At 49.0% G+C, this 27,995-nt stretch overlaps 3 protein-coding genes across 5 annotated transcripts; 1 reads left to right on the plus strand and 2 right to left on the minus strand.

The window, feature by feature from the left end:
* Nucleotides 1–6,582: 6,582 nt before the first annotated feature.
* Nucleotides 6,583–17,695, minus strand: Cln3 (CLN3 lysosomal/endosomal transmembrane protein, battenin). 3 transcript variants are annotated; one of them, XM_063226762.1, is made up of 17 exons: nt 17,505–17,695; nt 15,456–15,589; nt 15,151–15,266; nt 14,934–15,012; nt 13,576–13,672; nt 13,077–13,148; nt 12,631–12,710; nt 12,444–12,529; nt 11,934–12,006; nt 11,702–11,845; nt 10,817–10,929; nt 9,973–10,019; nt 9,825–9,893; nt 9,688–9,743; nt 9,473–9,566; nt 7,050–7,190; nt 6,583–6,947 (listed from the first exon to the last, which is right to left on the minus strand). In XM_063226762.1, exons 3-17 carry the CDS (start codon nt 15,194–15,196, stop codon nt 6,828–6,830), a joined length of 1,317 nt encoding a protein of 438 aa, XP_063082832.1. In that variant the 5' UTR covers nt 15,197–15,266; nt 15,456–15,589; nt 17,505–17,695; the 3' UTR covers nt 6,583–6,827. The 3 variants fall into 3 exon arrangements, with proteins under 3 accessions (XP_063082832.1, XP_005007612.1, XP_003477888.2); XM_005007555.4 differs by lacking the exon at nt 17,505–17,695 and adding an exon at nt 16,228–16,653; XM_003477840.5 differs by lacking the exons at nt 14,934–15,012; nt 15,456–15,589; nt 17,505–17,695 and having other exon boundaries at nt 15,151–15,449.
* Nucleotides 16,993–22,059, plus strand: Apobr (apolipoprotein B receptor). Its single transcript, XM_005007628.4, has 4 exons — nt 16,993–17,155; nt 17,478–19,955; nt 20,038–20,306; nt 20,460–22,059. Exons 1-4 carry the CDS (start codon nt 17,099–17,101, stop codon nt 20,527–20,529), a joined length of 2,874 nt encoding a protein of 957 aa, XP_005007685.1. The 5' UTR covers nt 16,993–17,098; the 3' UTR covers nt 20,530–22,059.
* Il27 (interleukin 27) lies at nt 20,838–26,377 on the minus strand. Its single transcript, XM_063226764.1, has 5 exons — nt 26,234–26,377; nt 23,662–23,834; nt 23,469–23,567; nt 22,308–22,466; nt 20,838–21,688 (listed from the first exon to the last, which is right to left on the minus strand). The coding sequence occupies exons 1-5, from the start codon at nt 26,262–26,264 to the stop codon at nt 21,452–21,454; spliced, it is 699 nt and encodes a 232-aa protein (XP_063082834.1). The 5' UTR covers nt 26,265–26,377; the 3' UTR covers nt 20,838–21,451.
* Between the last annotated feature and the right edge of the window lie 1,618 nt (nt 26,378–27,995).

The following is a 27,995-nucleotide window of genomic DNA, read 5'->3' on the forward strand; positions in this document are numbered from 1 at the left end:
AAAAAAATTGCCTAAGGTATTTTGGTATTTAAGGTATTTTGTTGTAGCAATCCAAATAGATTAAGACAGGCATCTACAAAAATTCCACAGCTAGAACTGAGTATAGTGGTACAGCATGGAATTCCAGCACTTGGGAAGCTGAGGCAGAACGATTGCAAGTTTGAGGCCAATCTGGGTCACATAACAAGACTCTAGTCTCAAAAAATCAAAAGAAAAAGAATCCCACAACTAATGTACTGCATGAGAAAAGACAGAGAGCTTTCTTATGACCAGGAAGACGAGGAAATTCACTTTCATCACTTCCAGATGGTTAGACATTCAGTGCCAAGGATCTTTTTAGGGGATGATTACATAGGTCCCCTCTGCCTGGCACATACCCAAATTTCAGACTCTCAGTAGGAGAGGAGGGATACTGCATAAACTATTTTGTTCATATAAAGAGTTCAGGCACAATGAGTGACCATAGTCAGTTAAGGGTAGAAATACTCTTGAAATTTAAATTCCCAAGGTACAGTCAAGGGCCAGCCTTGCAGGCGGGCCTTTATGAAGTTAGCAGGCCCTTTATGAAATTATGAGGCCCACTATGTCAATTCTTTTCTGGGCAAACCCAAACGTTAATACTAAATGCAGAATATGAACTCCAAATGAATTGCAACTTAAATGTAAGAGCTCACACTATAAAATTCTTAGAAGAAAACTTTGGGGAAAGTCTTCAAAACTCTGGATTTAGCAATGCTTTCTTAGATAAATCATCAAAAGCACAAGTATTCAAGTGTTCAAAAATTAGATGGATTGGACTTTATTAATAAAACGTGTGTCAAAGAACAACATCTAGATAGTCAAAATGCAATACAGTACACCCCTGTGAAGTCACGGTTCAGAGTTCACGCCTTCAGTCGTTTTTGGATTTTTCCTTAGAATCTAATATTGTTTGCGGAAACCCCCACAATTTCTCAGAAACTGCAAATATCCTCTGGGATTTTTTTTTTTTTTTTTTTTTTTTTTTTTTTTTTGCGGAAGGTTTGCAAGTAACCAATCTGAGAATGTTATTCAGTTCTTGCTGCTGATTGGCTGCCGCCCTGTAACCCATGTCTAGCAGACTCACCTCGCGTTCCCAAATCATAACAGGCTCTTGAGCCGCGTATGTGGCTGTCCTCAGTGTTCCTGGCTTTCTTCATAAAGCCATGCAATTCCTAAGGTGCTGCCAAAATGCCCTATACCTTCTAAGGTTTTATTAATACAGTATTATTAAATTAAATTACATAACTATGGGAAACAGCATAGTTAGGGTTTAAATTATAAAAATAGGATTATTTTTATAAAATTATAAAAATAGGATTGCATTTACAAGCATTTTTTCTGATCATATGTGAAATTCATAGTTTTTTATAATTCATGGGTACTGTAGGAACATAACTTCCGTGAATTTTTGGGGTCCATTGTACACAGAGGAAGAGAAAATATTTGCAAGTCATGTATCTTAGAAGGGACTTATATCTAGTGTATAATGAAACTTTACAACTCAAAAAGAAGAAGCCAACTTTTTTTTTGAGACAGGGTCTCGCTATGTAGTCCAAAGTAGTTTTGAACTTACTACTTAGCCCAGGCTGGCCTCGAATTCTCTGCAATCCTCCTGCCTCAGCCTCCCAAATGCTGGGATTATAGGTGTGTGCCACCACACCCAGCAAGAAGCCCATTTAGAACTGCCTCCTTTATTTTTCCTGTGCTAGAGATTGAACTGAAAGCCTCAAGTATGCTAGGCAAGTGCTATACCACTGAGCTACAGCCTTGTAAGTCCAGTCTAAAGATGAAATGAAGCAGGATCTGGATAGATATTTCTTGAAGAAGATGCACCTATGGCCAATAAACACATGTGAAGATGTGAAGATGTTCAACACCATTAACCACTAGGGAATGCAAATCCAAACCACAATGAAATACCACACTCCCTACAGCTGTCATAAAATGAAAACCAAACTATCCAACCAAAACACAAAAATGGGAAATAGCAAGTATTGGTGAGGGGGAAGGTTGTAGGGGAAATTAGAGCCTCATGCATGGTTCTTGGAATGTAAAATGGTGCAGTCAGTTGTGGAAAGCAGTTTGACAATGTTTCTTTTTTCTTCTTTTTGTACCTGGGATTGAACTCACAACTTTGTACTTGCCAGGCAGGTGATTATGCCCTGAGCTAAATCCCTGGTCCTTTGTTTTGTTTTGTTTTGTTTTGTTTTGTTTGAGACAGTGTTTAATTATGCAGTTCGTGATGGCCTTGAACTCATGATGATCCTCCTATCTCAGCCTCCTAAGTACTAGGATGGCAGTTTCTCAAATGATTAAACATAGTTTCCATAAGATCTAGCTATTCCACTTTAGATGTTATCTAAGATGAATTTTATATCGGTATCATTTATACCAAAAAATTAAAATTTAAATGTCCATCAGCTAACAAATGGATGAACCAAATGTTGTACTTTGATGCAATGGAATAATATTCAGCCATAAAAAGGAATAAAGTATTATAATATGGAAATAAGTACTGACACATACAAGATAAACCTTGAAAACGCTATGCTAACTAAAATAAACCATATAAAAAGTCCATACATTATGTGATACTTTTTTTTGATACCAGGGATTGAACTCACCCCGTGCTTGCCAGGCAACATTATGTGATTTTACTCATAAAAAATGTCCAGAATGAGGAAATATGTTGAGACAGAAAATAGACTGGTTGTCTCTGAGCTGTGGGTACGATGCTATAAAGTACACCATTTCTTTTTTTTTTGTTTTTTTGAGATCATCTCACTACACAGTCCAGGTTGGTCTTGATCTTGCTATGTAGTCTTTGTGGGTCTCAAACTTGTGATTCTCTTGCCTCTCCCTTCTGAGTGAGATGTGCATTACCATGACTGGCCCAGGGTTTCTTGAGATGATATAGGTCTTCCAACATTGTATAATGACCACACACATCTTTAATAATAACTTTAAAAATAATAAAGGCTATTTTTATTTACTTAAAGAATTAAAAGTGATTATGCCAGGCATTGTGGCATGAGCCTGTAATCCCAGCTATGTGGGAGGCTGAGGCAGGAGGATTACAAGTCGAGTCCATCCTGAACAACCCCTTATAAACACCACTATTATCAACAAGGCTTAACGCCCAGAGGTGAAGAGGGTATTGCGAAGTGTATACACAACACGCACACGTACAAGGCTGATGTATGTGTGATGATAAACTGGTAAAACAAAAATTTTCAGGAACTGTATGATTTCATATCAACATGCTCATCCTTAAAATGCTCATCCTTACAAATTCCACTTTTGAGAGAGAATCCTAAAGAAACATTCCTATAGAGACAAATTCACAAAGATTTTTTGTTTTTGGTGGAATTGGAGATTGAACCTAGGGCCTTCACAATAAACTACTTTTTTTTTTTTACACCGGGGATTGAACTCATGACCTCACATTTGCCAGACAGGTGCTTATACCATTAAGCTAAGTCCCCAGCCCTTAAACTACATTCTCAGGGGATTTTTGTTGTTGTTTTTTGAGACAGGGTCTTGCTAAATTGCCTAGGCTGGGCAACTTGTAATCCTCCTGTATCAGCAACCCGGAGTGCTGTGTGTCACAGGCACCTTCCATTACCCCCGAGCATAAGGTTTATTAATGATAATAACAAGAGGAAACAAGTTAAGTGGCCAACAGTTAATATGAGTAAAAATCCACTGTGAGTTGGGGATAGCTCTGTGGCAAAGTGCCTACCTGGCAAGTGCAAGTTCATGAGATAGATCCCTAGTGCCAAAAAAAAAAAAAAAAGTCCATTGTGATAGAGCATTATACACCATCAAAATGGAACTTTTTTTAAAATCCAAAACAAAAATTCTTGCCCTGAGAGGACAACTCATAAGGGCAAAGCAGAAAGAAAAAGGTCCATATAAATACAATTTTAAAGAAAAGAACATGATACATTGGTTCTCAAGTGTGGTTCAGAGGGTGTGTGTGTGTGTGTGTGTGTGTGTGTGTGTGTGTGTGTGTGTTTCATAATGCCTTTCCTAGCACTGGCTGCAATAATTTTTCATTCTTTCCTGAGTGAAACAGCATCACTAGGGAATGTGATAGGAATGTATATTCCAGATCCCTACCTCACAGCTAGGCAATTAGCACTCTGGGACCCAGCAGGCAGACTCCTTGGAATAACAGTAGGTACATGTCAGGGGCAGAACCAAAGCCCTGCATCATCAAAGCTGCAAATCTATTGGGTATTGACCATGCTTTCCCAGGAGCTTGTGTAATAGTCACAAGTATCTTAGAAGTGTTGGTATTATGGTTATCTTCACATGACAGACCAGGAAACTGAGGTGCAAACAGAGGAAGTGACTTACCCAAGATCGCAGAAGTGACAAACAGCAGAGCTGGGACCTCAAGTCAAGTCCCTTTGTCTCCCAAGCTCATGTTGTAACAAATGTGTCGCTGCTGCCCTAAGCAGTGTCCGTAAACACCATTGGTGGCGTTGAGCAGTCTCAGCATTCTCTTATTTTTTGAGACAAGATCTATGTTTTTCAAGCAGCCTCAAACTTCTGGACTCAACTAATCTTTCTGCCTCAGCTTCCTGGGTAGCTGGCATTACAGGTACACAGCACTGGGCCAGCTGGCATATTTTAAGTAGCAATAGTTGTGTATATACAGAAAGTATAGTAGAAAAATATATAACTACTATTTCAAACTCATCAATTTAATAGTAACAGTTTCCCTTTAAATAGTTGAATTTATAGTTAATGAAAAATATGAAGTAAAATAAATGTTATGAACAGATACAGGAAATATGGCACAAATGCAACAGTGATACACACAAGACACTGCTGAGCTGGCCTTTGGTACTAAGTTACGTAACAAGGGTAACAGGGTCGGCAAGTGGATAGAGTATTATGTACTGGAAAGATTTCTTTGGGTTGATAAGAACTGTCCAAAATTGGCTCCTAATGATGCCTATGACTCTTTAAATCAGAGTGGTACACATCAACGTGACATTTAAATTTTATGGTGTGTTCATTGTACTTCCAGCCAGCACATGCCTGCAATCCCAGCACTCAGGTTGAGGCAGAAAGATTACTGTGAGTTTAAGGCTAGCCGAAGTACAAAGTGAGCTCAAAGGCCAGCCTCCGCTACAAAGTGAGACCTTGTTTCAAAAGACAAAATGAAAGGTCAGGCCTGTTGGCACTTGTCTATAATCCCAGCACCAAGGAGGCTTGAGGCAGGAGGACTGCCCAAAGTTTGCGGTCAGTCTGGACTACATAGTAGTTGTTTTCTGTCTCTTAAAGACACTCTCACAGTTCAGGCTGAACTTGAGTTCACTTTGCAGCCCAGGCTAGTCTCAGATTTGCACTGAGCCTCTTGCCTGAGCCTCATGAGTGTTGGGAATTACAAGAATGCACCACCATGCCTAGTTTGGACTACATAGTTAAACCCTGTCTCAAAAAATGAAATGAGATGAAATTAAATAAAATAATAGCACCTGCCTAGCAAGCACAAGGTTGTTTGATTCCTGGCATCAAAAAACAAATAAAGTAAAATATACCTCCAAAATGCATGTGTAATATAAAACACTGAATATTCAATGTTAGGAAACAAAATCTTTTTTTTCAACAGCTTTGTTATATGAAGGAAATAAAATCTTTAACTGCAACAAAAAATATGTACCAATGTGTACACTTTTCATCTATAAACTGTACTTTAAGGAGCGTGCAGCTCAAGGGCACTATGTGCATGCTCAAGTGTTCAAAAGAAGTATCCCGAGGCTGCCTCTTCAAAAAGGCATCACAATGGTGCACAAGCAGGAGTTCAAGGCCAGCCTGCCTAATATAGTCACACACACACACACACACACACACACACACACACGAAGGAAGAGAAGGAAAACAGCTTTCAAAACAAGCTGAGCTGATGAATGGAGAGGCTTGGATAAAGGGTTGGAGACATGATAATATTAGCAAAATATTCATTGTAGAAGCCCGAGATGTACCCACAGCAGTATTCGGGGTAGGATTGTGTCACCTTTGCTATACGTTGGGGGAAAAATACCTTTAGCATCCCATATAGTAAATGAAGGTATGAATATATAAACACAGCCTCAAAGATAGCTAAATATGATCGTTGGGTATGGGGCCACACAGCTATAATCCTGGCACTCAGTAGGCTGAAGCAGGAGGATCACAGGCCAGCCTGGGATACATAGTGAGTTTAAGGCCAGACTGAACTACACAGTGAGTTCCTCTCAAAAAAACAAAATCCCCAAAACTAAATAAAACCTGGTTTTTCTTTCATTCAGTACCAGGGACTGAATCCAGGACTTTTACACTAAGCTATATCCCAGTCTTTTATTTTGAGACAGGATGTTGCTAAATTACTAAATTACCTAGCCGGGTTTGACCTTGCCATCTTCCTGCCTCAGTCTCCTAGAACACTGGAATTACAAGTGTACATCACCATGTCAGGGCTGGAAATGATATAGATGTATCCTAGAATAGGCTTGTACAAGTTTTGTAATAGAAGAAATTTTTTTGAGACAGAAATTTTACAAGGAGTCAAGTGATAAAAAATATTTATTGAGAGAGCAAAATGCAAGAGGAAACTCCCCAAGACCAGCTTGGAAGTGAGAGAAACACAGGGTGCCCCATGTTCAAGGGAATGAGGCCCCTGTACTTCCCACCCTGCCTGGCAGGGAAGGCCCAGAGCAGAGTGCAAGGGTGGGCTCTGGGGCGGCCTGGGAGTCTGACCTGCTCTTGCCTGAAGGTCAGTGTGTTCTGCACCCCGAATAGCTGTGTCGATGTCAGGGGAGGTGACACAGGAAGTCATGCAGAGGTAAGGCCACGACCCCCGACAGGGAGATCCCCAGAGTGTCAGAGATACAAGTGGCTGCCATAGCAAATTCCCGGTGCTCATCGCTGGTCTAGGGATCAGAGGGCAGAGGTGAGACTTCGGTGCTGGAGGTCACAGACCAGAGCCTGCCACCCCCAGGGCCTACCCACAAGCTTTTCCAGCTGGTGCTGACCTCAAGTGCAATGTTGTGGAAGGTGTTCACGTAGGCTGCACCCCCCAGGAGCCCCTCATACAGAATGATCAGGAAGATGAAGTATATACTCGGCAGGAAGCCCAGTAACACATCCACCAGCAGGAAGGCCAGATTGAAACACTGTGGACAGTCAAAGGGCAGAGCTGAGGCCAGGGCCAAACCAGGTGGGGAGGGAGGCTGGGCATCTCATTCAGCAACCCCAAGATCTTGGGACACTGGTGAAGGAGTGCAGAGAGGTCTAGATAAGACCCCAACACCCCAGGCCCATCTCACCCCTGGCACCCTGCTCTGCACAGCCTGCCCCTGTGCCTGGAATGCTGCACCACCTGCTTTCCCTTGGCCTCTCAGCCTCAATCAGGGGCACTCCTACTCTGTCACCTCATTTCTTTCTTTCAAGGGTTCCTTGAATAGAGTTCTTCTCCCCTTGTTTTACTGGAATGAGACCACTGACCCGGGGGACATTTGCCAACATCTGGAGGTGTCATTACTGCATGTGATGGACAGAGGTCAGGGATGCTGCTAAGCATCCTCACACACAGGACAGCCCAACCGATAATCTGGCCTACATGGCAAGAGTAGCAAAGGTGAGCCCGGGCGTGGTGCTGCATGCCTTTAATCCCAGTGCTCACTCAGGAGGCTGAGGCAGAAGAACTGCTGCAAATCTGAGGCCAGCCTGGGCTATAAAGTCAGTTTACAGCCAGCCTGAACTAGATAGTAAAACCTTGAAAGAGACACACACACACACACAAAAGAGTAGCAAGGCTGAGAAACTCTGTTTTACATGCTCTTTTTTTTGTCTTTTCAAGACAGGGTCTCATTATGCAATTAAGGCTGGCCTTGAGCTCACTTTGTAGCCCGGGCTGGTTTCAAACTCACAATGATCCTCCTGCCTCAGCCTCCCAAGTGCTGGGATTACAGGTATGAGCCACCACGCCCTGCTCTTCTCACTACTTTTAGGAAGCTTCCTTGATGCCCAGCCAAGATATAGGTCCTCCCTCTCTGCTGAGAGCACTGTGTGGCTTCTACATTCTATGGGCCACACTCTATCTGGTGGATCATACAGTTCGTGTTCATAAGAATCCCCTGCAGATCTTGTTAAATGTGTACTACAGAGACCTGCCCCTCAGATGTCCTAATGCAAGAAGCCTGGGCTCAGAGATCTGCATGGAAAAGAATATGACCTAGTAATACTACCATGAGGGCCAGACCTCACAATCACTGTGGCTTTAGGTCAAGTACTTCCTGTAATAGCAATAAATGTGATAGCTTCAATTCTAGGAGGCAGCCTCAGTTGAACAGGCACCTGAAACCATAAGCTCCATGTTTCAGCATCATCTAAAAGAACTGGAAATTGCTGACAGCATACTTTGGGACTTTGTGGGGATAAGCCCTGGGCTGGCAGCAATGATCAGATAAATAAAGAAGGTTAAAGAATACAAACTGGTATGGTATCATAATGTAATCTAAAATGAGTATAGTGGCACACACCTATAATCCCAGCACTCAGGAGGCTGAGGCAAGAGGATTTCTGTGAATTTGAGGCCACCCTGGATTATGCAGTGAGCTAAAGACCAGCCTAAAATATATAGTGAGACCTTGTCTCAAAAAAAAAAAAGAAGCGTAATCTAGCTGGATACAATGGCACATGCCTGCAATCTCAGCTACTCTGAGGATGAAGTGGGAGGATCAGGAGTCAAGACCAGCCTGAACTACTCAGTGATACTATGCTCTCAAGATGAAATAAAATTTTAAAAAAGGCTAGGAATATAGCTCAGCACTCCCTGAGTCTGGTCTCCATTGCATGTACATACACACACGTAATTTCTTACTGCCTCTTACTTCATTACAGAATCAAGGAGTTGAGCTCCCAGCTAGGTGTGGAAGTTCACAGCTGTAATCCCACCACTCTGAGATGGCAGGAGGCTCAGAGTTGGAGCCCTGCATAGGTAACTCAGTGAGACCCTGTTTCAAAATGGGTGGAAGATTTTCAGACAAGGAATGCTCAGCCTGTAGTTGAAGGTTTATTTCAACAGTTAACTTTGGAGACTGTAGACTTGTAACACTGAAATAATGACTGCAGTGCTGGTCAAGTGAACTCCTTTGTTGCTTTGGAGAATAGTATCTGTGTGCTACAAACTATAGAGCTCTACCACCCCATGTCTGCTTCAAAATGAGGTAACTGAGGCTCAGAGAGGTTCTGAGACCTCTCACACAGCTACTAAACAGATTTGCAGGTGGGGCTGTGTAGCTCCTGAAATTACACGTTACACATGGAGACCTGCTGGTTTTCAGTCCTCCTTCATTCCCCATGCTTAGAAATGCATATAAAATACACACTCCCTGTGGCAGGGAGGAAGTAGTGGGATCTGAGGTGGAGTGGAGCGTCGGGCAAGGCAAAATACCTGCAACAGGGCCAGGACCCACGTGAAGCGGATGTGACAGCAGCGGAGGGAAGAGCGAGAGACAAACACGCCAGCCTGGTACAGCATCTGGTACCTGAGGTGGGGAAGGGGAAGCAGGAGGAAGCTGCTCTGGGTGTCTGTCTGCTGGGCAGGACAGTTGTATGAACCCCAGGCTGGGCCACTACCCATCTGCCCCTAGCCCTCACTCCTCTCACCAGCGGTACTGCTGAGCATGACTCAGGGATGTGTTCCGGAAAAACAAGAGCTCAAACTGCAACAGACCAGACAAGAAAGACAGATGTGAGCCAGTTGGCTCACTACTTCCATGCCCTTCCCAGCACCCCTAACTCACAAGTCCCTGGTTGATGAAGTACTCGGCGAAGTAGACCAGCACCAAGGGGATGATGTGGCACAGCAGGCCCTGGAAGGGTCAGAAGATATAAGCAGAAGGCTGGGGCCAGCCACCAACCACAGGTACACACCACAGCCGCTGTCCACACCTTGAACACTGTCCACCTTTCCTGCAGGGAGAGGTTCCAGCTGGTGCCTGCAGGGAGCAAGGAGAGGGTGCTGATGAAATGGACATACTGAACACTGATCCTGTGTGCCATGGCCGAGGAGCACCTCGCTGACACAACACTGAGCATAGTCAAATGCGGCTGGGCTGCACACTTAAAAGGGATTAAACTGGAAAACTTCACGTTATGCAGACTGGTTATGATTTTTTTTTAAAAGAGCTGAGGATGTAGTTTAGTGATAGAGTAGTTTGTCTAGCATGCGTGAGGCTCTAGGGTCACTCCACCCCCTGGCAAAAATAAATAAAAGTATAGGTAAACAGACAAGACTTCTCCAAACCTCTTATGCAGCTCAACAGATGGCCATCTGCCCCCACCACCCTAGCTGTGCTTCTTCTGTTTCTAGAGCATCCAAGCTGATTTCTACCACATGGCCTTAGCATCTGGAACCTCTTCACCCAGAAGTTCTCAAGGCTGACTGCATGATAGCACACCTCTTTTCTGCAGGTACTTTTTTGAAGTAAAAGTCCCACCACCCCCCCTTTCCTTAACTGTCATTTGTCATATCACTCTTTTATAAACTTCCAGAGCTTATCCATGTGTGAGAAAGAATGGTCTGTTTCTGATTCACTGATCAGCTTATGAACCTTATCTTGGCACTGCCATCCCCCAGCGACTGGACTGTCTGGCACAGCTAAGTGTCATCAACCTCCTCTTGGCTAGACAAATACTTTGACTTTAACCAGGACCCCATCCTCAACTGTCCACCGCAGAGAGGAACAGAGTAGAATCCAGAGAAAGGAATCTCTCAGAGGCCCAAGTCTCCTACCTGGCTTTGGCTCTGGGGCCTCTGTGCCTATGAGGGGCTGCCGAGCTGCGGTCTCTGCCTCGTCCTCCTCACCAGGGTCCTGAGGCTTGGGAGATGTGAGCAACAAGAAATAGCTGGGGTGAGCAGAATGAAAACAGTCAGTGAGCCCGTGGGCTGCTCCCTCTTAGGGCACCCCTTATGTTTGTATGCTTCCAGCTCACAGCATCTAGGCAGCCTGCCCTGTCCTGGAGAGGCCCAATTGTGGGTAGACACTTCCTTCTTTGGAGTCAAAACTTGTCTCCTTGTTTGACTGCTGGCTCACACCTAGTGGGCCAGCTGTTTTCTTGCCATTATTAAAATCTCTGACTGCTCTAGTGATCACTTACTACACATGCACTTCACACTAGCCCAGGATGTCCCAAATCCTAGTCACACCTACTCTAGTATCAACCACACTCTTGTTCTATACACTTTACTTAATATTTTCTTTACACTGGCTTCCTTTTTCTACTCGGCACTGTCTTAGACTTAAACCCAATCTGTAAAGTCACAGGTTCAGTTGGCTAGTTAAAATTGTTTCCTTGGGCACAGAAAAATACACACAGAATCAATACACTGATGTCCATCCTTGCCTTATTTCAAATCAACTCAGGAACTCTTGAGTATTTCACACATGTCACTTCACAGGAAAGCAAAGGCAACCAATGTCAATTGAGATATGGGCAAACTGGGTCAGAGGGGCCTAAGCCACTACAGCCACAAGCAGTAGCTCTGGGATTGGAATCCAGGGCTGTCAGCGTGTAGAACCTATATCCCCCACAACAAGGCTGTAGGACTCTGCAGACAGGGATCATAATGGAGCTCTCCTTTCTCCCATGTCCCTTCTATCCCACCACGGCCACTTACCTGGCCAGCAGCAGACCAGGGATCCCCAGCATGGACAAGAGGGTGTGCTGAGGGGAGAGGCCAGCCTGGGTGAGGCCCAGATAGGACAGTGCTCCTAGCAGCCCTGCTCCCCCAGTGCCCGAGGACCACCAGGAGATCACAGCTCTGGGAAGAAGAAAGCAGGAGCACTCAGGAAGAGCAGGGCCAGCAGCAGGAGGCCATCTCTCCCATCCCCTGCCCTCCTCCTGCTCACCTGGGGTAGAAGGCAGTGAGTGAGAGGAAGGTGACCTCCCCGAGACCTGATGAGATGCTGGCCAGGACCACACCTGGGAGGAGGACAGGCACGGAGTGGCCTTTCTCCAATAGTCCCCATCTCCTCCAGGCTTTGACCATGGTCTTATCTGCATTGGCCCAGAGGGGCTGAAAGCAGATTCCCTGGGAAGGCTGCGTTCAGAACAGAGCGGGAGCCAACTCCCCTTCTATCTCTTGCACAAAAAGATACTTCCACCTACCTGTTATCCAACCAGGAGCAAGAATTCACCTCTGACATCCCTTCTACCCCGACTCTGCATCCAATACATTCATCTCCCCCACCGAGCCTTCCAAATTGCCCTGACTTCCCTTTCCTGTATGTGGCAGCCTTAACAGCTTTCTGAAGGCCACAGAAATAATGCCCCTCTTAAGGAAGCTGGGGAGACTGCCCACTGAAACACTACCAGAGTTCCTCTGGGCCAATGAGCCTGACATAGAACTTCATACCCACCACACAGGCTGGTTCCCACCGAGTGGGAAAAGGCAACCAGGATGAAGCTTCCAGCTGAGCAAATGCCACTGACGAGAACCCGAGGGCTGCAGGTGACAGAAGGGCACATGGGTTGGCCTCCATTCTCTGCTCCCCAGCTCGGGCCACTCCCTTCCCCTTCCACCTGTCCTGTGTCCTGGACACAGACCTGTAGGGCAGCAGATGAAGACCCAGAGGAGCCAGCAATTTGATGACAAGGGTGGGGAGGATGTCTGCCAGGAGCACCGCCTGGGACAGAAAGTAAAAAATGAGACACCAGACCATCCCAGGGACAACTCTCCCACCCGAGCGGCAGAGGGAAGGCAGGAGTTAGTCAATCAGACTGCAACAAATTCAGGTTCTGGCATCCTTTCACCATGTGTCAAAATACTTATACTCCCTGAACTTCAGTTTCCTCATCCAGAAAATGGGGATCTTACAGTGCTTCGTTCATAGGGGTAGTGTGGGTGACATGAGTTAACTGATGCCACTCATGGAAAGGGCCCAGTACTTTGGAATCTCAGTAGTTACAGCCATGACAGTCCAAACTGGGTGCTGAGGGGCTAGGGATGGAAATGAGGAGCTAGGGTCATGGGGGGCCCATTGAGGACTCACAGCTGTGGAGACAGAGTTGCAGTCAAATCGAGATGAGCTATTGTGAGGGGTAGCTGTTGGATCTGGGTCCACCTGATAGGAGAAAACAATGTGTTTCATCTAGGGAGGCAGGAAGGTGGACAAGATCCCAGTCACAGCTGTTTTAACATAAAGAATGCCTTAGAGTCAGCCCTGCCATAGGTCACGGTCCCGTCAATCCTCCACACCCTTTTCTTAGGGAATTGGCATTGAACCCAGGGCTTCACACACGCTAGGCAAGCACTATATCTCTGAGCTACATCCCCATCTCCCGAGTTCCTTTAAGTTTGTCAACCTGGCACCCAAAGATCTTTTAAAAATCTTCTTGCCCTAAGGGTCTGGGAGACTAAGAACTTTACCCCCTGCCCCACTGATTGGTCACCTCATCTCATGAGTTTTTTAAGGCATTCTCTGCCCCAGAGTGAGACCATCTCTTCCCACAGGAACTAACCTTGGAGGTGGTGGAGAGGGACTCACTTACATGGCTTTGATTTCCAGATGCCTTCTCATGTCTAAGAATGTCATGGGCAGCACTGAGCATCACCACATAAGAGAAGTTGTTGCAAAGGCCCAGGATCCTGGAAGGAGTGGACAAACCCTCACTTTGTCAGGCCTCCAGTCTACCCACAATCCTTGCAAATCTCTCCCTAACCTGTGTCCTTCAATACACTCCCTCCCCCCACCCCACCAGATTCCATCTTCTTTCAGTCTTGAAGTTACAAATAGAGGTTTTGTAATTATAGACTAGGGTTCACCTCCAAGTTCTGAGTCTTCCCCAGGGAGCTATCTCAGAACTTCCACGACAATTCTGTTCCTGGGTGTTTTTCACCTACTAATATACTGTGCTACAATAGAAATATCTCAGGGCTTAAAACCTGAGGTTCAAGTTCCAAACTTGCTTCTTATTTCAGTAGCCTTAGCCTAATTTTGTGAAAAAACAAAGGATGTAATTTCCCTCCTAACTACCCTGGAAAGTGCTGTAGGGATCAAAATAATACTAAAGCCTTTTATGATCCATAAAAGATCTTCTTCACTTACTTTCATGTCTTAGACCTGTGCTGTGTGGTAGGAAAGAAAGCAGGCCCAGTGTCAAAGATTTCACAAGTGTCTTTTTACAAGCCTGTGATATGGCTCTTCCTATTTTATTGTTGAGGTAACTGAGGCTCACAGAGGTTAAGTCACTCTTCCAAAGAGTCACATGGGAAAGCCACTTCCAACTGGTCTTCCACACTTAGGCTTATCCTAGATTTCCCAAGTCTCAGTGTTTCAGTGGTTTTCGGAAATACACAGAGGATTTTTTTTTCCTGGTACGGGGGACTAAATCCAGGGTCTTGACACTGAACTACATTTCCAACTCTTTTTTGTATTTTTATATTGAGACAAGGATCTTACTATCTCACCAAGTGGCCAAGGCCAGGTTCCCTTCTGCCTGAGTCTCCAAGAGTGTTGAGATTATAGGCATGCACATCTAATTTAGATGATCTTTTAAAAACTTTTAGTACTGATGAATGTACTTGAGTGTGCATTAAGAAAATACTGATTTTCCACCTAAAGTTCTGGTTTAGAGTTTCTTTTTAAAGTATGCGTATTACAAAATGTTAAAGCTGAGCTGGTTGGACAAAAACTTTAAATAAATAACCTTCCAGGCTGAATGTGGTTCTGAACAATAGGTGAAGGTGATTAAGTAAATAACTGAAATTTGGCAAACTCACAGCTTCAGGGCAAACTAATGGACTCAGTACATATTTGTGGATTCAGCTTCTTTTCGTAGCTCAGTTCTTGTCCTCTACCTTTCCACCTGTCACATGTAAACTTTTGCTGATATCTCAGGCCACTCACCAGAAGCCCACAGCGTTCTTCCACTCAGCACCCTGATGCTCCAACAGAGGGGCTCGGGACTCTGGGCCAGCCTCCTCCCCTGGGAGGAATAGAAGAGTCCGTGACCCCACCTGCTGTTAGATCGGGGTGTCTTCCCGGCCAAGCCAGCTTCTGAGTCCCTCTGGTGGGCCACAGGGCAAAAGTGATCACTCCCGCAGAGGGCGGGCCGAATACTCACCCTCAGAATCCGAAAGGTGCCGCCGCGAGCCTGCACAGCATCCCATGGCATCGAGCCCCCGTTGGATCCAAAGCCACAGAATGTTCAAAGTTGGCTCCAACGGGGCGGAGGCGAGTCTGCGCCAGGTGGGAAAGGTCAACGCCCCATTGCCAGTCCCAGCTTCAGCTGTCTGCCGCGCTCGCGCCCGGCGATCTGTCAGTGGAGCCCGGGACCCCGCCTCGAGCCCTCCGTCCCTACTACGCCGCACCGGTCGGACTCTGCCCCTGCCCTCTTTAAAGCAGAGGGCCCCGACCTAAAGCCTGTACCTTTAAGAATCGCTGAGCGTTCCGCGCCAGGTAGCAGCCGGTCTGCTGTCATGTGACGACACACGCAGGTTCCCCCATCACGTGATGAGAGATCCTCCCTACTTCCGGGTCTTCTCTCTGGCTTCGCTTGCGACCTTCTCAGTGTTGGTACATGATAAAAGGCAGACGTCAGGATAACCCGGAGGCCTCAAAGTAGAGCCTCGATTAGCGGCTCCCAAGATTATGATGGTCTCCTGCCAACACTAGTTACAGCGTACGCGGCTTCATCTCCTTTCCCACCACCCTCGCTTGCCAGAAACAAATATGGCCGCATGCCCACAGTCCGCCAGACCAAACTGATTCTAGCTGAGAACAAAGACAGTCGTCACGTCATTCCTAATCTTATCTGCAGCCCTACCAGATTGTTTTAAAAATCTAGAATAAAGACCACACCCAGCCAAGGAGTTTTCAACAATTATCTACTTGTAGTATCTAAGATGTTAAGTACCCCTTCACCAAGTTATCCTGGAGCCAAACCGAAACCAACCAAAACATAAAAAGTAACCCAACCTCTGGTTTTACGGATGAAAAAACTAAAGATCAAACAAAATCAGACCTAGAGACTAATTTAGCATTAAGAAATATAGCACTAGAGGCAGAAAGTCATACAGCAGGTTGCTGCATCAAGGGTGCTTAGATCAGATTACTCTGACGCTTAAAATGGTAATTCTGTGCTCTTTTAGGAAAACGAGGGTCACTTCACATAGTCCCAAATAAGGAGTCATTTCCTTACCTTTTGCAGGAGGTAGAGCAGCATCCTGACTCCACTTCATCACAACCTTTGCCTACTAAACTGCTACGGTGAGCAACGGCCTGCGCCCAACTCTGCCAGCCCACTACCAGCCTTTGAGAGCTGTTTGAAATATTTGGCTACAATGTGTTTCCCAGATCATTCAACCAATGAGAACTGGGAACCTCCTTAACTACCCTTGCAGGGCTCTAAAAATACAGCAGTGCTTCTAACCTGGCCTCTGCCCTCAAGGAACTTGCAGTGGGAGGTAGACACAAATAACCACAATGCAAAGTTTAATAAGTTCTGTTTTGCAATAATCAAAAATGGGGAATGAGCATTGGAACCACTAATCCAGCTCCCTCGTCCCTTTAGGGAAGCATTAATGATATGAAAATGAAAACCAGAGCTCCCACCAGCCCCCTCCCCAGTCCTCCTTGTCCCCAAGCAAAACAGGAACCAGAAACCCCAGCTTCCTCTCACAGAGTGGCTGTGGCCTGGGGGAGACGGAAATGGCTGTTGTGGCTGCCCCCCAGTCCCAGTGTGAAGATCTGAGTCACCTGGGCTTTCATTGCACACGTACCCTCCCCCATTTCTAATTCTGAAATTTCCCAGCCCCGCTTTGTTTTCTCAGCATCCCTCATTCCTCTGGAGCTCCAGATGTACACCTGAGGCCCTTAGGCCATGCATACCCATTGCTCTGCCTGGGGCGAAGGCTGCTCTGGACCTGGGAGAGGTGGGCAGGGCTTGGGTTAGCTATACGTCAGGGAGGGACAGGGGAAGAGGAAGTATCTTTAGGTCCTGCGGAACACTGGCTGTCTTGGTGGGTAGGGACGGTCATTAGCAGCTTTCTGGACACACAGACACAGACAGAATGGACTTCCTCCGGCTACACCTCCCTGGGCTGCATCAAGCCTTAAGGGGGGCACTGGTGAGAGGGGCAGAAATGCCAGAGACTTTCACCCCCATTCTTTGTGGCCTCATCTTTTCTGCTTTGAGCCTCTCCTCAGATTCCTTTCACAGGGTCAGGCAGCTTCCTAACCCAGGCTTTGCCTGGTCTCAATCACCCACCTCCACAAATGCACCCCCACACTCCCAGTTTAAGTCTTTTTTGAATTTCCTCTGGAGATCCTCTTCTCCCTCTCTCAGATAGATCCCAGAGTCTTCTTTATCTAGGGCTTTTCTGGCCCAGGGCCCAGGAAAAAAGCTGTATCTCCTCTGAATGGCTTTGCCCCCTCCCCTTTTTCTTCTAGGACTCCCTCAGCACCTTTGTCTCCTACCTCATGGGAGATGCGGTCCTCACGGTAGAGAGGGAGGTGCGGGAACTGGGGGAGGTGGCTGCAGGAAAACCAGAGAAGACTGTAGAGGAGGAAGCCCAGGAAGCCTTGCACAGCCTTAGAGATGGCCCAAGTGAGCGGGCTGGAGTGCTGAGAGGGACTGGAGAGGCTGGAGGAGGCCAGGAGGAGCGCTCAGCTGCAGAACAGGTCTGGGGGTGGGGAGAAGGTAGCTCCTGCAGGTCTCAAGCAGGTAGGCAGAACTCTGGAGCCTGGGGGGCCGGCACAGCAGCCAAGAGCCCAGAACCAAGTGTTCTCTTGAAGGCTGAGAAGACTTCTGAGGCAGAGTCTAGGACTCACAGAGATGAGAGCAGTCAAGCCAAGAAGAGACAGGAGTCTGAAGAGCAGGAAAGGAACAGAGGGGAGACACTGAGAATCTGGGAACAGGAGGAGGAAGAGGAGAAGGAAGAGGTTGGGGCAAGAGGGGCAGGGATGGCCAGAGGGGTGGAGTCAGAGCAGCCCTGGCATGGGGAGCTCCAGGGGAAGGCTGGTGTTGAGAGGGAGAAGGTGGCTAGGGACTGTGGCGTGGTCAGGGTGGCAGTTGCAGAAACTGAGGTATCTGGAGCCAAAAGGCCTTGGAGGAAAGAAGGGGAGGTGGTAGGAGTGAGGGCTGACCAAAGCACAAGGGCACAAGAGACCCAGGGTCCAGGCCCAGAGTCTGAAGACCAGGCAACCTGGCATAAAGAAGAAGCCAGGGCAACCTTAGGCAAGGAAGCAGATAGGACAGCCTCAGCTGGAGAAGAGGACAGCCCAACCATAGCCAGAGAGAAGGCCAGCACAGCCTCAGCCAGGGAGGAGGCTGACCTCCCAGGAATCAGGGAGACAGAAGATGGGCTAGTCACAGCAGACAGGATCTTAGAAGCTGCCAGTAGTATCCGGATCCTAGAGAAGGCCTCCAACAGAGACCAGGAAGAGGAGCCAGATGAGAAGAGAGAGGATAAAGTGAAGGTTTTCTCCAAACAGCCCTGGGCCCTGGTGACTGAAGCAATAGAAGATGCAGCTGAGGGCCAGAAGGCAAAGAGGGAAGCTGCAGGAGCCCAGGAGTCAGAGGAGGAGGCAGGGGAGCACTTTGAGGGCAAGACCGATGAGTATACAAAAGAGGCCTGCAGTGGGCCAAACTCGGAGATCAAGGCTGATGATGGTGCCAGTCCATGGGAGGTCCCAGCAGAAGAGCCTCAGGAGAAGAAAGAGACGTGCTGCGCTCTAGAGGCTGAGCTGGTCCCAGGCAAGGAGGTTGAAGGTGAAGCTGACTCAGAAGCAGCTCTGGAGGCCAGGCCTGAGGAGTTCATGTGGGAGAAAGACCAGGAGTATCAGACAAGCCAAGAAGCACTGGGGGTGGAATGGAGTATCCCCAAACACGGGGTCCCTGAAGACCAGGGGCTCAAGCTGGTGGAAGATGCCCAGACTCCAGAAGAGTCACCTAAAGAAGGGCAGGGGGGTCAGGAGGAGCACTGTCAGGATCAAGGCCTGAGCAGAGAGGAGGCAGGAACGGGGGTGAGGGAACAGCCCAGACACTTGGGACCTCCTGAAGTCCCTGAGACAGAAGGCTGGGAACTGTGGCGGGTAGGGGACCCAGAAAGCAAAATTACTCAGGAGGGAAAATCAGATGCTGAAGAGGGAGAAGAGGAGGCTGCAGGAGGCCAGGCCCTGGAGGCTGAGGCTGAAGGATCCTGGGGGTCTGAACCGCCAGAGGTCCTGGACTGTGGAATGGAGGAGGGAGAGACCTCTGTGGTGGACAACCAGGAGTTGCAGGCAAACAAAGGGACAGAGGCAGAGCCAGGCCAGGCACTGGGAGAGTCAGAGGCTGGAGAAACCACGGACAAGGTAGTGGAGATCACTGTGCCTTGGGAGGCGGACAGAATACCTAGGTGGGGCTGGAGGCTGGAGGGGGCAGCTTTGAGCCTCCAGGATAGTGAGGACACTCAGACCAGTTCTTTGGCTACTGAGGTGGTGGAGGACCAGGCAGTCCTGGCTGGGGAAGGGCTTCAAGGAGAGGCTGGAGGAGCTTGGAGCAGCGAGGAGCTTGGGAGAGGCTGGGACTCTGAAGAGAGAGAAGAGGCTGAGGGAGGTGCAGGGCAGATAGAGGCTGCACAGGCACTGTTGGAGGAAGAGACTGGGGAATGGCATATAGGAGAGCAGAGAGGAGACAGTGAGAGGCAGGATGAGGACCGCCATCCTGAGGGACAGGCAGAAAGGCCACCAGAAGTGGATGATGTCAAGGTGACTGGTGGCCAGAGGACAGAGGCTGAGGGGACTGCTCCAGAGGACCTGGAGGATGTCCAGGGCCAGGAGGGGCAGCCAACATACCAGCCACCCGTGGAGACCGCACCTGGGCCCTCTGAGACTGCAGAGGCCGTGGGAAGTGACACAGGGGACACTCACAGCAGCTGGAGTAAGGTGAGGGCTCTGGTGTGGACCAGGGAGGGACAGTAGGACCTGGAAGCCAGCACCACTAAGCTCCATGCCTCCTTCCCTGCAGGCCCTGCTTCCTGGGTCCCGCCTGGACGTCTCTGTTTCACGGAGCCGTGTGCTTCTGTCACGAAGCTCCTGGAAGCGTCGTTCACGGCCCTCTTCCTGGAGGAAAACTTCCCCTGAGCAGCAGCAGGAGGACCCTCCCAGTCCCCAGCCTGATGAGGGACTCTCCACCCCTGAACAGAGACCTCTTCAGCTAGAGGAAGCCCCTGAGCCAAGTCCCTTACAGTCTGGAGGGACCTCAGAGCCAGTCAAGAGAAAGCTCCTGGGACATGGGTAGGCATCAGGCACTGGACTTTGATAATGGAGGTGAGGGAGGAGGAAGAAGAAGAGGAAGAGGAACAGGAGGGGGAGAAGAGGAGAGGGAGGAGGAGAAAGAAGCTGCAGGTTCCCAGGGAGCACTCCCACAGGTCTGTCTTTATCCTGCAGGTTTGGCCCCATGCACCCTGGCATGATGCAGGAGTTGCAAGCCAGGCTGGTGCAGCGGAAGCCCCAGTGACTGAGAGCTGCTGTCCCTCTGGGAGCCTGGCCTGCATGAGGATCAGAAGCCTCCAGGAGCCCTGCCCACCCTGGTTCTCTCTGCCACTTGCACTCTTTCCACTGTCTGAGCCTCACTGCTTGGTGTCTCATTCACGGAGTGGACAAGAGCAAAAGGTCTGTGAAGACCTTGGACTTCAGGAATCTGATTCTCTAGCGCAGCCTGGTGGACGCTATGCCACTGAGACCTCTCCTCAAGGGTTCCTTTCCCTGGTCACCTCAACCTGTCCCAGCTGCTCAGAAGACGATTGTGGGAATGAAGTCTGTTCTCCATAGTCCACTCTCCGTGCCTGAACTCCCCAGAGAGCTGCATGGGGTGACATAGCTGGGGGGGGGGGGGCTAACACATTCTTCCCTTCAGCACAAAGGAAACAGATTGACAGGCTTAGAGGCACCAGATGGAATCAGAAATCAACAGGTAGCAGGCCAGCTGCCTTGACTTTCCAAAAAGAGAGCTCAGCCCCAGAACTCTGCTGGTTACTATGGCAACTAAGCAGGCCAGTCAGGGAAAGTGGACCAGAAGCATCAAATACGTCAGAGCAGTGAAGGGTTCTGAGTGGCCAGAGGCTACCAACTCCCTTGTAGCTATCTTGTCCCTTGGATGTCAGGCACCTCTTCTATGACAAGATGCTAAAGCAGAGAAAGGATGAGAAGGCTTTATTAGGCACCCAGCGCAGTGGTGCAGCCTGAGGATAAGATAATAAATAAATCGTATCCTAAACAATAAATAAATATTCAAGAAATAAATATCTGACATGGGCTGGAGGGACTTTAAATTATTGGGTAGGGGATGGGGCTGGGGCTGGTCTGAGGCAAATGGGGCTGGAGGTTGTGCTCTTGGCCAGGACTCCAGGCCCGAAGTCCTAAAGAATAAGGAAAGGGGATTAGACGGTCACTCCATCAGGACTGGGGGCCAAGCGTGGGTGCCCAGCCTTGGACAGCAGTAGTAAGTCCCGCACGGCCCGGGATAAGACCAGCTCCAGGGAGTGCAACAGCTGATAGGTGTAGAGCAGCTGGGGCCAAGACACCTGTGCCCCTCGAAGCAGCCCTGTCCCCTCCTCCTCCTCCTCCTCTTCCTCTTCCTTTTTCTCCTCAGGGAGGTTGAGTCCTGCAGCCAGCCCCTGTGGGGAGAGACTGAGGTCAGGCTGTGGCCAGGCGGCAGTGGGAGCAACTTTTTATTGCTTTCCTGTGGCCAGCCCTCTAAATGACATCAGTGACTACAAGACCATTTCCCTGGGCAGCCCCTACTGCCGATCTCCCATGGCGTTACCATATCTCATATCTCACCTGATTTTTGGCTCAAGTAAGACAATGTTCATGAAGCTGGGCTACTCCCCCAGGACTACCCTGAGGATTGGGGTCTAGGAAGTTCCTCTCTGCTTTTTAAGGATGATCTCAGAACCAAAAATGGGCAGGGAATGACGTAGCTACTTTCCACGTTGCTTGCATTTTCTATTCTCCTTTTTAATAAAATTTGTATTGCCCTTTGAAATGTTCAGAAAATCTGGGTGACATCAGAATAAGGGAGAGAAGGGAGCCCATCTTAACTGTAGACCCTGCTGTCCTGGGTACTTCAGGAAGATGAGCTCCTAGATTTAGGCAGAGACTTGGGGGTAGAACCAGGGCGCGCGCGCGCACACACACACACACACTCGACCTGAAAGCAGGGCTCTTGAAAGAGGGCCAGTGAGCCACAATGTTGTGTTTCCACTTCTGAGGGTCGATGCAGGTTGCGCTCACCTGGAAGTGGAGCTGCCGCTGCAGGTCCCGGAGATCGAGCCCCACTGCCCGCAGCTGCATCCTCTCCGAGTTAGTCCAGCCCCTTTGGCTCCCCAGCCTTCTCAGCAGGGCGTGAAAGGGCTGAAGAGTCACAGTGAGGAAACAGAGTCTCTCTGGATCCTGTTGAAGGGGAAGGGAAGAATTAGGAAAGACCCCTAGGCCAAGGATGGCCCCCCACCAAACCCAGCCCCAGCTCCGTGCAGGTCTCATTGCTGCTCCAGCCTGAGCTCCTCTGTGTCTTCATAGCTACTTCCAAACCCAACTCCACTGCTGTCTTCTGTGCTCATCGCTCTTCCCGCCTTCCTTGTCCTCCGTCCCAACTCCTCTTCTGCGCCACACCAGACTCCTCTCTAGCCTCCACCCCATCCCTTCGCTCTGCACCATGCCCTCCTCTACCACCCAGCCTGGTTTCCACGCACGTCTTCATCTCTCTCCAACCTTTTCCTCACCACATTCCCATTCTTTTCTTCTTTTTCCCTTTCTTTTTTCTTTTTTCCTTCTTCCTTTTTTTCCACTCTCCCTCTCTCTTTCTTTTGGTACTGGGTATTGAATCAGAGCCTTCACACTGAGCTACATCCTGACTCTTTTTTGTATTCTGAATCAGGGTCTCACTTAGTCACTAAGATTCCCAGGCCATACTCAAGCTTTCTGTTCTCCTGCCTTGGCCTCCCCAGTGTTGGGATCACAGATGGGTGCCACTGTGCCCTGCCTTGTTAACCTCATTCTTAACCTCATTTCGTCTCTGTATAAACAAACTCATCCTCACACGGTTCCGTCCCACCTATGCCCCATCCCTTCCCTCTTCTGTTCGTTCCCCTCATGCCCAACCTTTTCAACCCTAATCCATCCCCATTCCCACCTTCACTCTATCTCTAGTCCTCACATGCACATCTCTCTCCCCACTCCCATTCTTTCCTATTCCCATCTCTTTCTAAGCCAAATTTTTCCTACCTTCTTCCTAATCCCATATCAGAATTCCAGCTGCTTCTTTATATCACAGCTCCTACTCAGCCTCATTCTGATACCATCCCCAAATGTATCTTCCATTCAATCGCCAACTCCCACCCAAGTCCCAGCCAGATTGCCAGCCCCAGTCTGCCTGGGCCCCAGTCCCTCACTCACAGAGAGGTGGTACCAGGCCTGGAAGGTCAGTGACACATTGGGGAGCTGCTTTTGTGGGGGCAGGAGGTCCAGGTGCTCTCCCAGGAGGTGTGATTCAGCCTGAGGGAGGAAAGGTATGTTAGCAGGGTGGGGTGGGGGAGGAAGCAGGGACAGTGCCTCCCCATGCTAGAGCCAGCAATGATGGGAGACTCACAAAGTGGTGGGCCTGGCCTTGAACCTCTGCGAGCAGTTTCCTGGCAAGATGCAGGCTGACAGCAAACTCCGCGCGCAGCTCCTGCACACTCAGGGTGGGCCTCCCTGGTGGCCTTGGGAATCCCCAGACACTGGTTTGTACCAGGAGCAAGGAGCGTAGCAGTAGGCTGAGCCCTGCAAGGACAGAGGGGGGAAGAAGCAGAGGGCTTGCAGTCTGATGCGGTGGCACATGCCTGTGACACCAGCATTTGAATGGCTAAGGAAGGAGGATTGCTGTGAATTTGAGACCAGCCTATATAGATAGTGAGTTGAAGGCTAACCTGGAATAGTAAGATTCTGTCTCAAAAAAACCAAAAGAACACCAATGAAACAAAGAAAAAAAAAGTGGGGAGAGAGCTTTGAGAATTCTGGAGAGGATCAGGTGTGTTGGCACACATCTGTAATCTTAGCACTTGGAAGATTGAGGCAGGAGATATGAGTTGGAGGCCAGCCTAGGCTACATACTGAGTTCAAGACCAGATGAACTGTATAACAAGACTGCCTCAAAAAAAAAAAAAAAGTCCCACAGAATTCTGGAGTGGAAAGTTGGCATGCTTTTCCCAACCCTGGGCCATGCACAAGCTATGTGCAGTCTCTTTCATGGGTATCTTCAAAACACCCATTTAGAACCACAATGGGGACCATCTTTGGTCATTCACAAGCAGGTCCCAGGCTGGCTCTGGACTCCCACTAACTAAGTGCCTTTGCAGTGAACAATATGAGCAGCAATGGCACACGTCTGCCTGTGTGTTTGTTCTTATTCTCTCCATTCTGCAGAGAAGGAAAGTGAGGCCTGACTGAAAGTCAGATAGCCAGACCTGTCTAATGACAGAGGCCCTGTGCTCCCCCGGGAAACTCAGGGGTGGCGGCCACTTATCTGGAAGATGGGACACTCTGTACCGCCAAGCATTCCTTGGGCTCAGTCAGAGGGCTCTGATGCTTTCAATTGGCCTCATGGGGGATGGGCCTGGCCTCCCCTAAGGCAGGCAGTCACACTGCACTGGGGCCCTCTGGGACAAATCCCACAGTGTAGCAGTAGGAGGGCCAGGCCATCTGGAGGGGAGGAGGACCTGGCTGCCAGGCAGAAGCTATGCTTCTTATCTTGATCTTCCCTAAGCAAGTGCCTCTTATCTCTATGCCTCAGGCCCTACCTATAAAATGGGAGAGTTAAGACTACCTATGTTATTTTATTTTACTTTTGTTTGTTTGCTTGTTTTGTAAGACAGGTCTCACTACAGAGTGAGACCCCAAGCTGGTCTATGTAGCCTAGGCTGGCCTCAAATTCACAATGATCTTCCTTCCTCAACCTCCTAAGAGCTGGGATTACAGGACCTAACTTTTTTTTTTTCTTCTTTTTTTTTGTACTGGGAATCAAAACTCAAGACCTTGCACTGCCAGGTAGATGCTGTGCCTCTGAGCTACATCCCTGGCCCTGAGACTGCCTAACTTCCGAGGGTGCTTCAAGCCCTCTGTTTTCCTGGAAGAAGGAAAGAGGGGCTATGAGGCGGCAGCTCTGGGAAGTAGGCAGTGTTCAATGGTTTCTTCAGGCGGAGGAAATCTAGCAGTTATTGCAGTTACATAATTCTCCTCGAAACCCAAACCAAAACTGACCCCTCATGCCGGTCCCTACTCCTGCTCCCCTCCAGGGCTTTCCCTGGGTATCTCTTGACACCTGAGCTCTGCTCCTCAACGTGGTCCTCAGCAGAGGTGAAGGGGAGTTGCTGGGCACGGATTTCCAGAGTGCATGGGCAATGCCCAAGATCTCTTAGGTTCTGGTTGCTTAGCTTAGAAGCTACTGTGACTCTCTAGCACCCCAAAGACAAGGCAGATCAGGAATCTTTTTAGCTTTTATGTTGAGGCAAAGTGGGCACCCCAGGCTCTGGTGAATGATGTCTACGCAGACTGAGCTGTGCTGCCGTCCACCTGTCCCCCTTCCTGCCTGAGCTCTGGATGCCCAGCTCTTCCCTACCTCCTGTAGCTGATCCTGGGTTCGTGGCCTGGTGTTTGAAGATTCCATTCTCACCCTTCAGCTTTTGTCCCTACCTACCCCTGTCATGGGCTCCTTTGCTACCTACCAGCACTGGGTCTAGTCCTGAGTTCTTCAACCATCAGCTGCAATTTGGACTCTTTCCAAATTTCAAACCAAAGACCCTTGACTCAATTAAGGACTGGCTTCTTGGTCTCAGACTCAACTTGTGCCGAGTCCTGCTTTAGCTGATTTCAATCTCAGCCTCACCCATGCTGTCCAGTCCCCGATCAGTCACTCTGAACCCTTCACTTAGTCCTGGGTTAGCTCGTATCACCTGTCCAGCCCTCCCCATTCACACCATCTCCTGCACAGCCCTAGACCAACCCTGCTCCACTGCCCCAAGTCTCAGCCCCTCACTCTACTCTCATTTCCCCCCTCCAGCCAGCCATAAGCCCTCTATCGTGGCCAAGCTGCTGCCCCCAGCCACACTGTGAAGCTTTCCCATCCCGTGCCCAGTCCCCACCAAGCCTCCCAGCTTCCGCCCCAGCCCTGGTCTCTGACTCACGCCAACCAAGGTCGCCTGTTGTCTGGCCCATGTCAGGGCCCAGCCTCCTTGTCCAGCCATCTCCTGGGTAGGGGGAGTCTTATACTGGGGGCTGCACCCGGTTTCACTTTCCTTCCTGGTTGTACTTTCAGCTTTGTATTTAATCAGTCTTCCCTCTTGCTAAAATGGGGAAATGTAATTTCCCTTCCCGGGGAGGGGGGGAGGCACGATGAGGGGGTGTGTGTGTCGGGAGACTGGGGTTTCAGTCAATCTGAGCTCCTGACTCGCTGCTAAACTCCCAGCTCCCGCCCTCTCTTAACTCTTCAGTCTTGGGGAAGTCATCCAGCTCTATCTCTAGAGGGTCCCAGATGCTCGGACCCCTCCTGCTTTTATGCTCAATCAGCATCATTCATCCAAGAGCTTTTCCAGTCCACTGTCCTTTGAAAGATGAATGACCAGGTAAGGGGATTGCCCACCAGGGAGGACTTGGGGTTTTGAGTCATCGGTACTCTCTTCTGGTTTACCAGATGCCTGGCAGGGGATGTAGTGAGAAGAAAATCAGAGCTCAATAGTGACGAGGATGAGTCTTTGAGTGGGACAGACATGGTCACTGTATGAAGGTATCACTGCTCGCAGTGGAGGATCCAGGGTGGATCTTCTCCATCCAGGGCTAAGGGTTGAGACTTTGGCCACAGTATTACAGGATTAGAGTTCAGTCTATATCCAGCACTAGATCTAGAGCTAGACTCAGAGCCTAATCTGAAGCCAATAACCCTATTCTGTCTATTTGGGGTCAGAGCTGTCTGTGACCTGGGCTTCTGTTTACGCCAGGGCTGGGCTTAGAGCTTTGTTAGTCCATCTATCACCAAGGTTCAGATTGAGGCTGTGATCTCGTGACTCAGGCTTGTGTTGGGACAAGAGCTCAGTCACTTGTCAGGATCAAGGCTATTCCATCTGTGGCCAAGCTGGAGCTCTGTGAGTTTAGAATTTGATCTCAGCCGGGACCCACGGCAACCGCCATGCTTCTGCTCCACAGACTGCAGATTCTGTCGTCACAGCTGGGCACACATGTGGTCCCTTCCAGCTCAGCCCCGCCTTCAGCCACACCCTGGATTTCCCATCTTCAGGGAGAGGATGGGAGTTTCTCGGTCTTCCCCAAGGCTTACTGCTGCCACTTTCCTTTTGGGACCTGTGGGGTTTCCCTGATGGGTCCCTGCTATGAGACAGAAACCAGGGGGGCTTTCCCTTCCTGTACTCTGCTCCTCAGCACTGCCTGGGTACTACCGGCAGGGCTGCCGGGATGGAGTGCCCGGGAAGTATCAGCTGCTGCCTGGAGCCAGTCAGAGGGCTGTGCAGGAGGAAGGGGAGCCAGCTTTCCTTTGCAAGCACCCCGTGTTTGGCAGCTCACTTCTCCACTTCCCTTGCAGGTGGAGTTCCCTACTATTAAAGGCACGGCCACCCTACTCACTCCTTGACCACATGGTCCACCCTTCAGCTCTCTCCACTGCCGCTCCCTCTGCCATCACCCCAAAATGATGTACCTCTCCACTCTCGCTGTCTCTGACCGCAGCCCACTGGTTCTCTCAGCCTTCCTTCTCCCCCAAACCCTCATCCCTGTTGCTCTCTCTGCCCTTTAAGGGCTCCAGCTGATCCTCTCACCTTCTTCCATTCCGCTCCAGCAATTGCACTCGAAAGTGCACATTGCGGGGCGGGGCTGCCTAGGCTTCCTTGCATTTGGATAAGCTGCCAGAAAGCACCCCACCTGCCTTCTGGGGGTGTTCCT

The sequence above is a fragment of the Cavia porcellus genome, unplaced genomic scaffold, assembly GCF_034190915.1.
Source record: "Cavia porcellus strain 051 isolate PalLab524CR breed Dunkin Hartley unplaced genomic scaffold, mCavPor4.1 scaffold_16, whole genome shotgun sequence".
NCBI classification, from domain to species: domain Eukaryota; kingdom Metazoa; phylum Chordata; class Mammalia; order Rodentia; family Caviidae; genus Cavia; species Cavia porcellus.

Coding starts and splice junctions, on each gene's coding strand:
- Il27 (XM_063226764.1), bottom strand. CDS start 26,264: ATGGGCCAGACAACAGGCGACCTTGGTTGGC. Junction 23,835..26,233: donor AACAGGCGACCTTGGTTGGC/GTGAGTCAGAGA, acceptor CTGTCCTTGCAG/GGCTCAGCCTACTGCTACGC. Junction 22,467..23,468: donor AGGCCTGGTACCACCTCTCT/GTGAGTGAGGGA, acceptor CCCCTTCAACAG/GATCCAGAGAGACTCTGTTT.
- Cln3 (XM_063226762.1), bottom strand. CDS start 15,196: ATGGGATGCTGTGCAGGCTCGCGGCGGCACCTTTCGGATTCTGAGG. Junction 12,007..12,443: donor GGTGGGAACCAGCCTGTGTG/GTGGGTATGAAG, acceptor TCCTCCTCCCAG/GTGTGGTCCTGGCCAGCATC. Junction 9,567..9,687: donor CATGCTCAGCAGTACCGCTG/GTGAGAGGAGTG, acceptor TCCCCACCTCAG/GTACCAGATGCTGTACCAGG.
- Apobr (XM_005007628.4), top strand. CDS start 17,099: ATGGACTTCCTCCGGCTACACCTCCCTGGGCTGCATCAAGCCTTAAGG. Junction 17,156..17,477: donor AAGCCTTAAGGGGGGCACTG/GTGAGAGGGGCA, acceptor TTTTTCTTCTAG/GACTCCCTCAGCACCTTTGT. Junction 19,956..20,037: donor CTCACAGCAGCTGGAGTAAG/GTGAGGGCTCTG, acceptor CCTTCCCTGCAG/GCCCTGCTTCCTGGGTCCCG.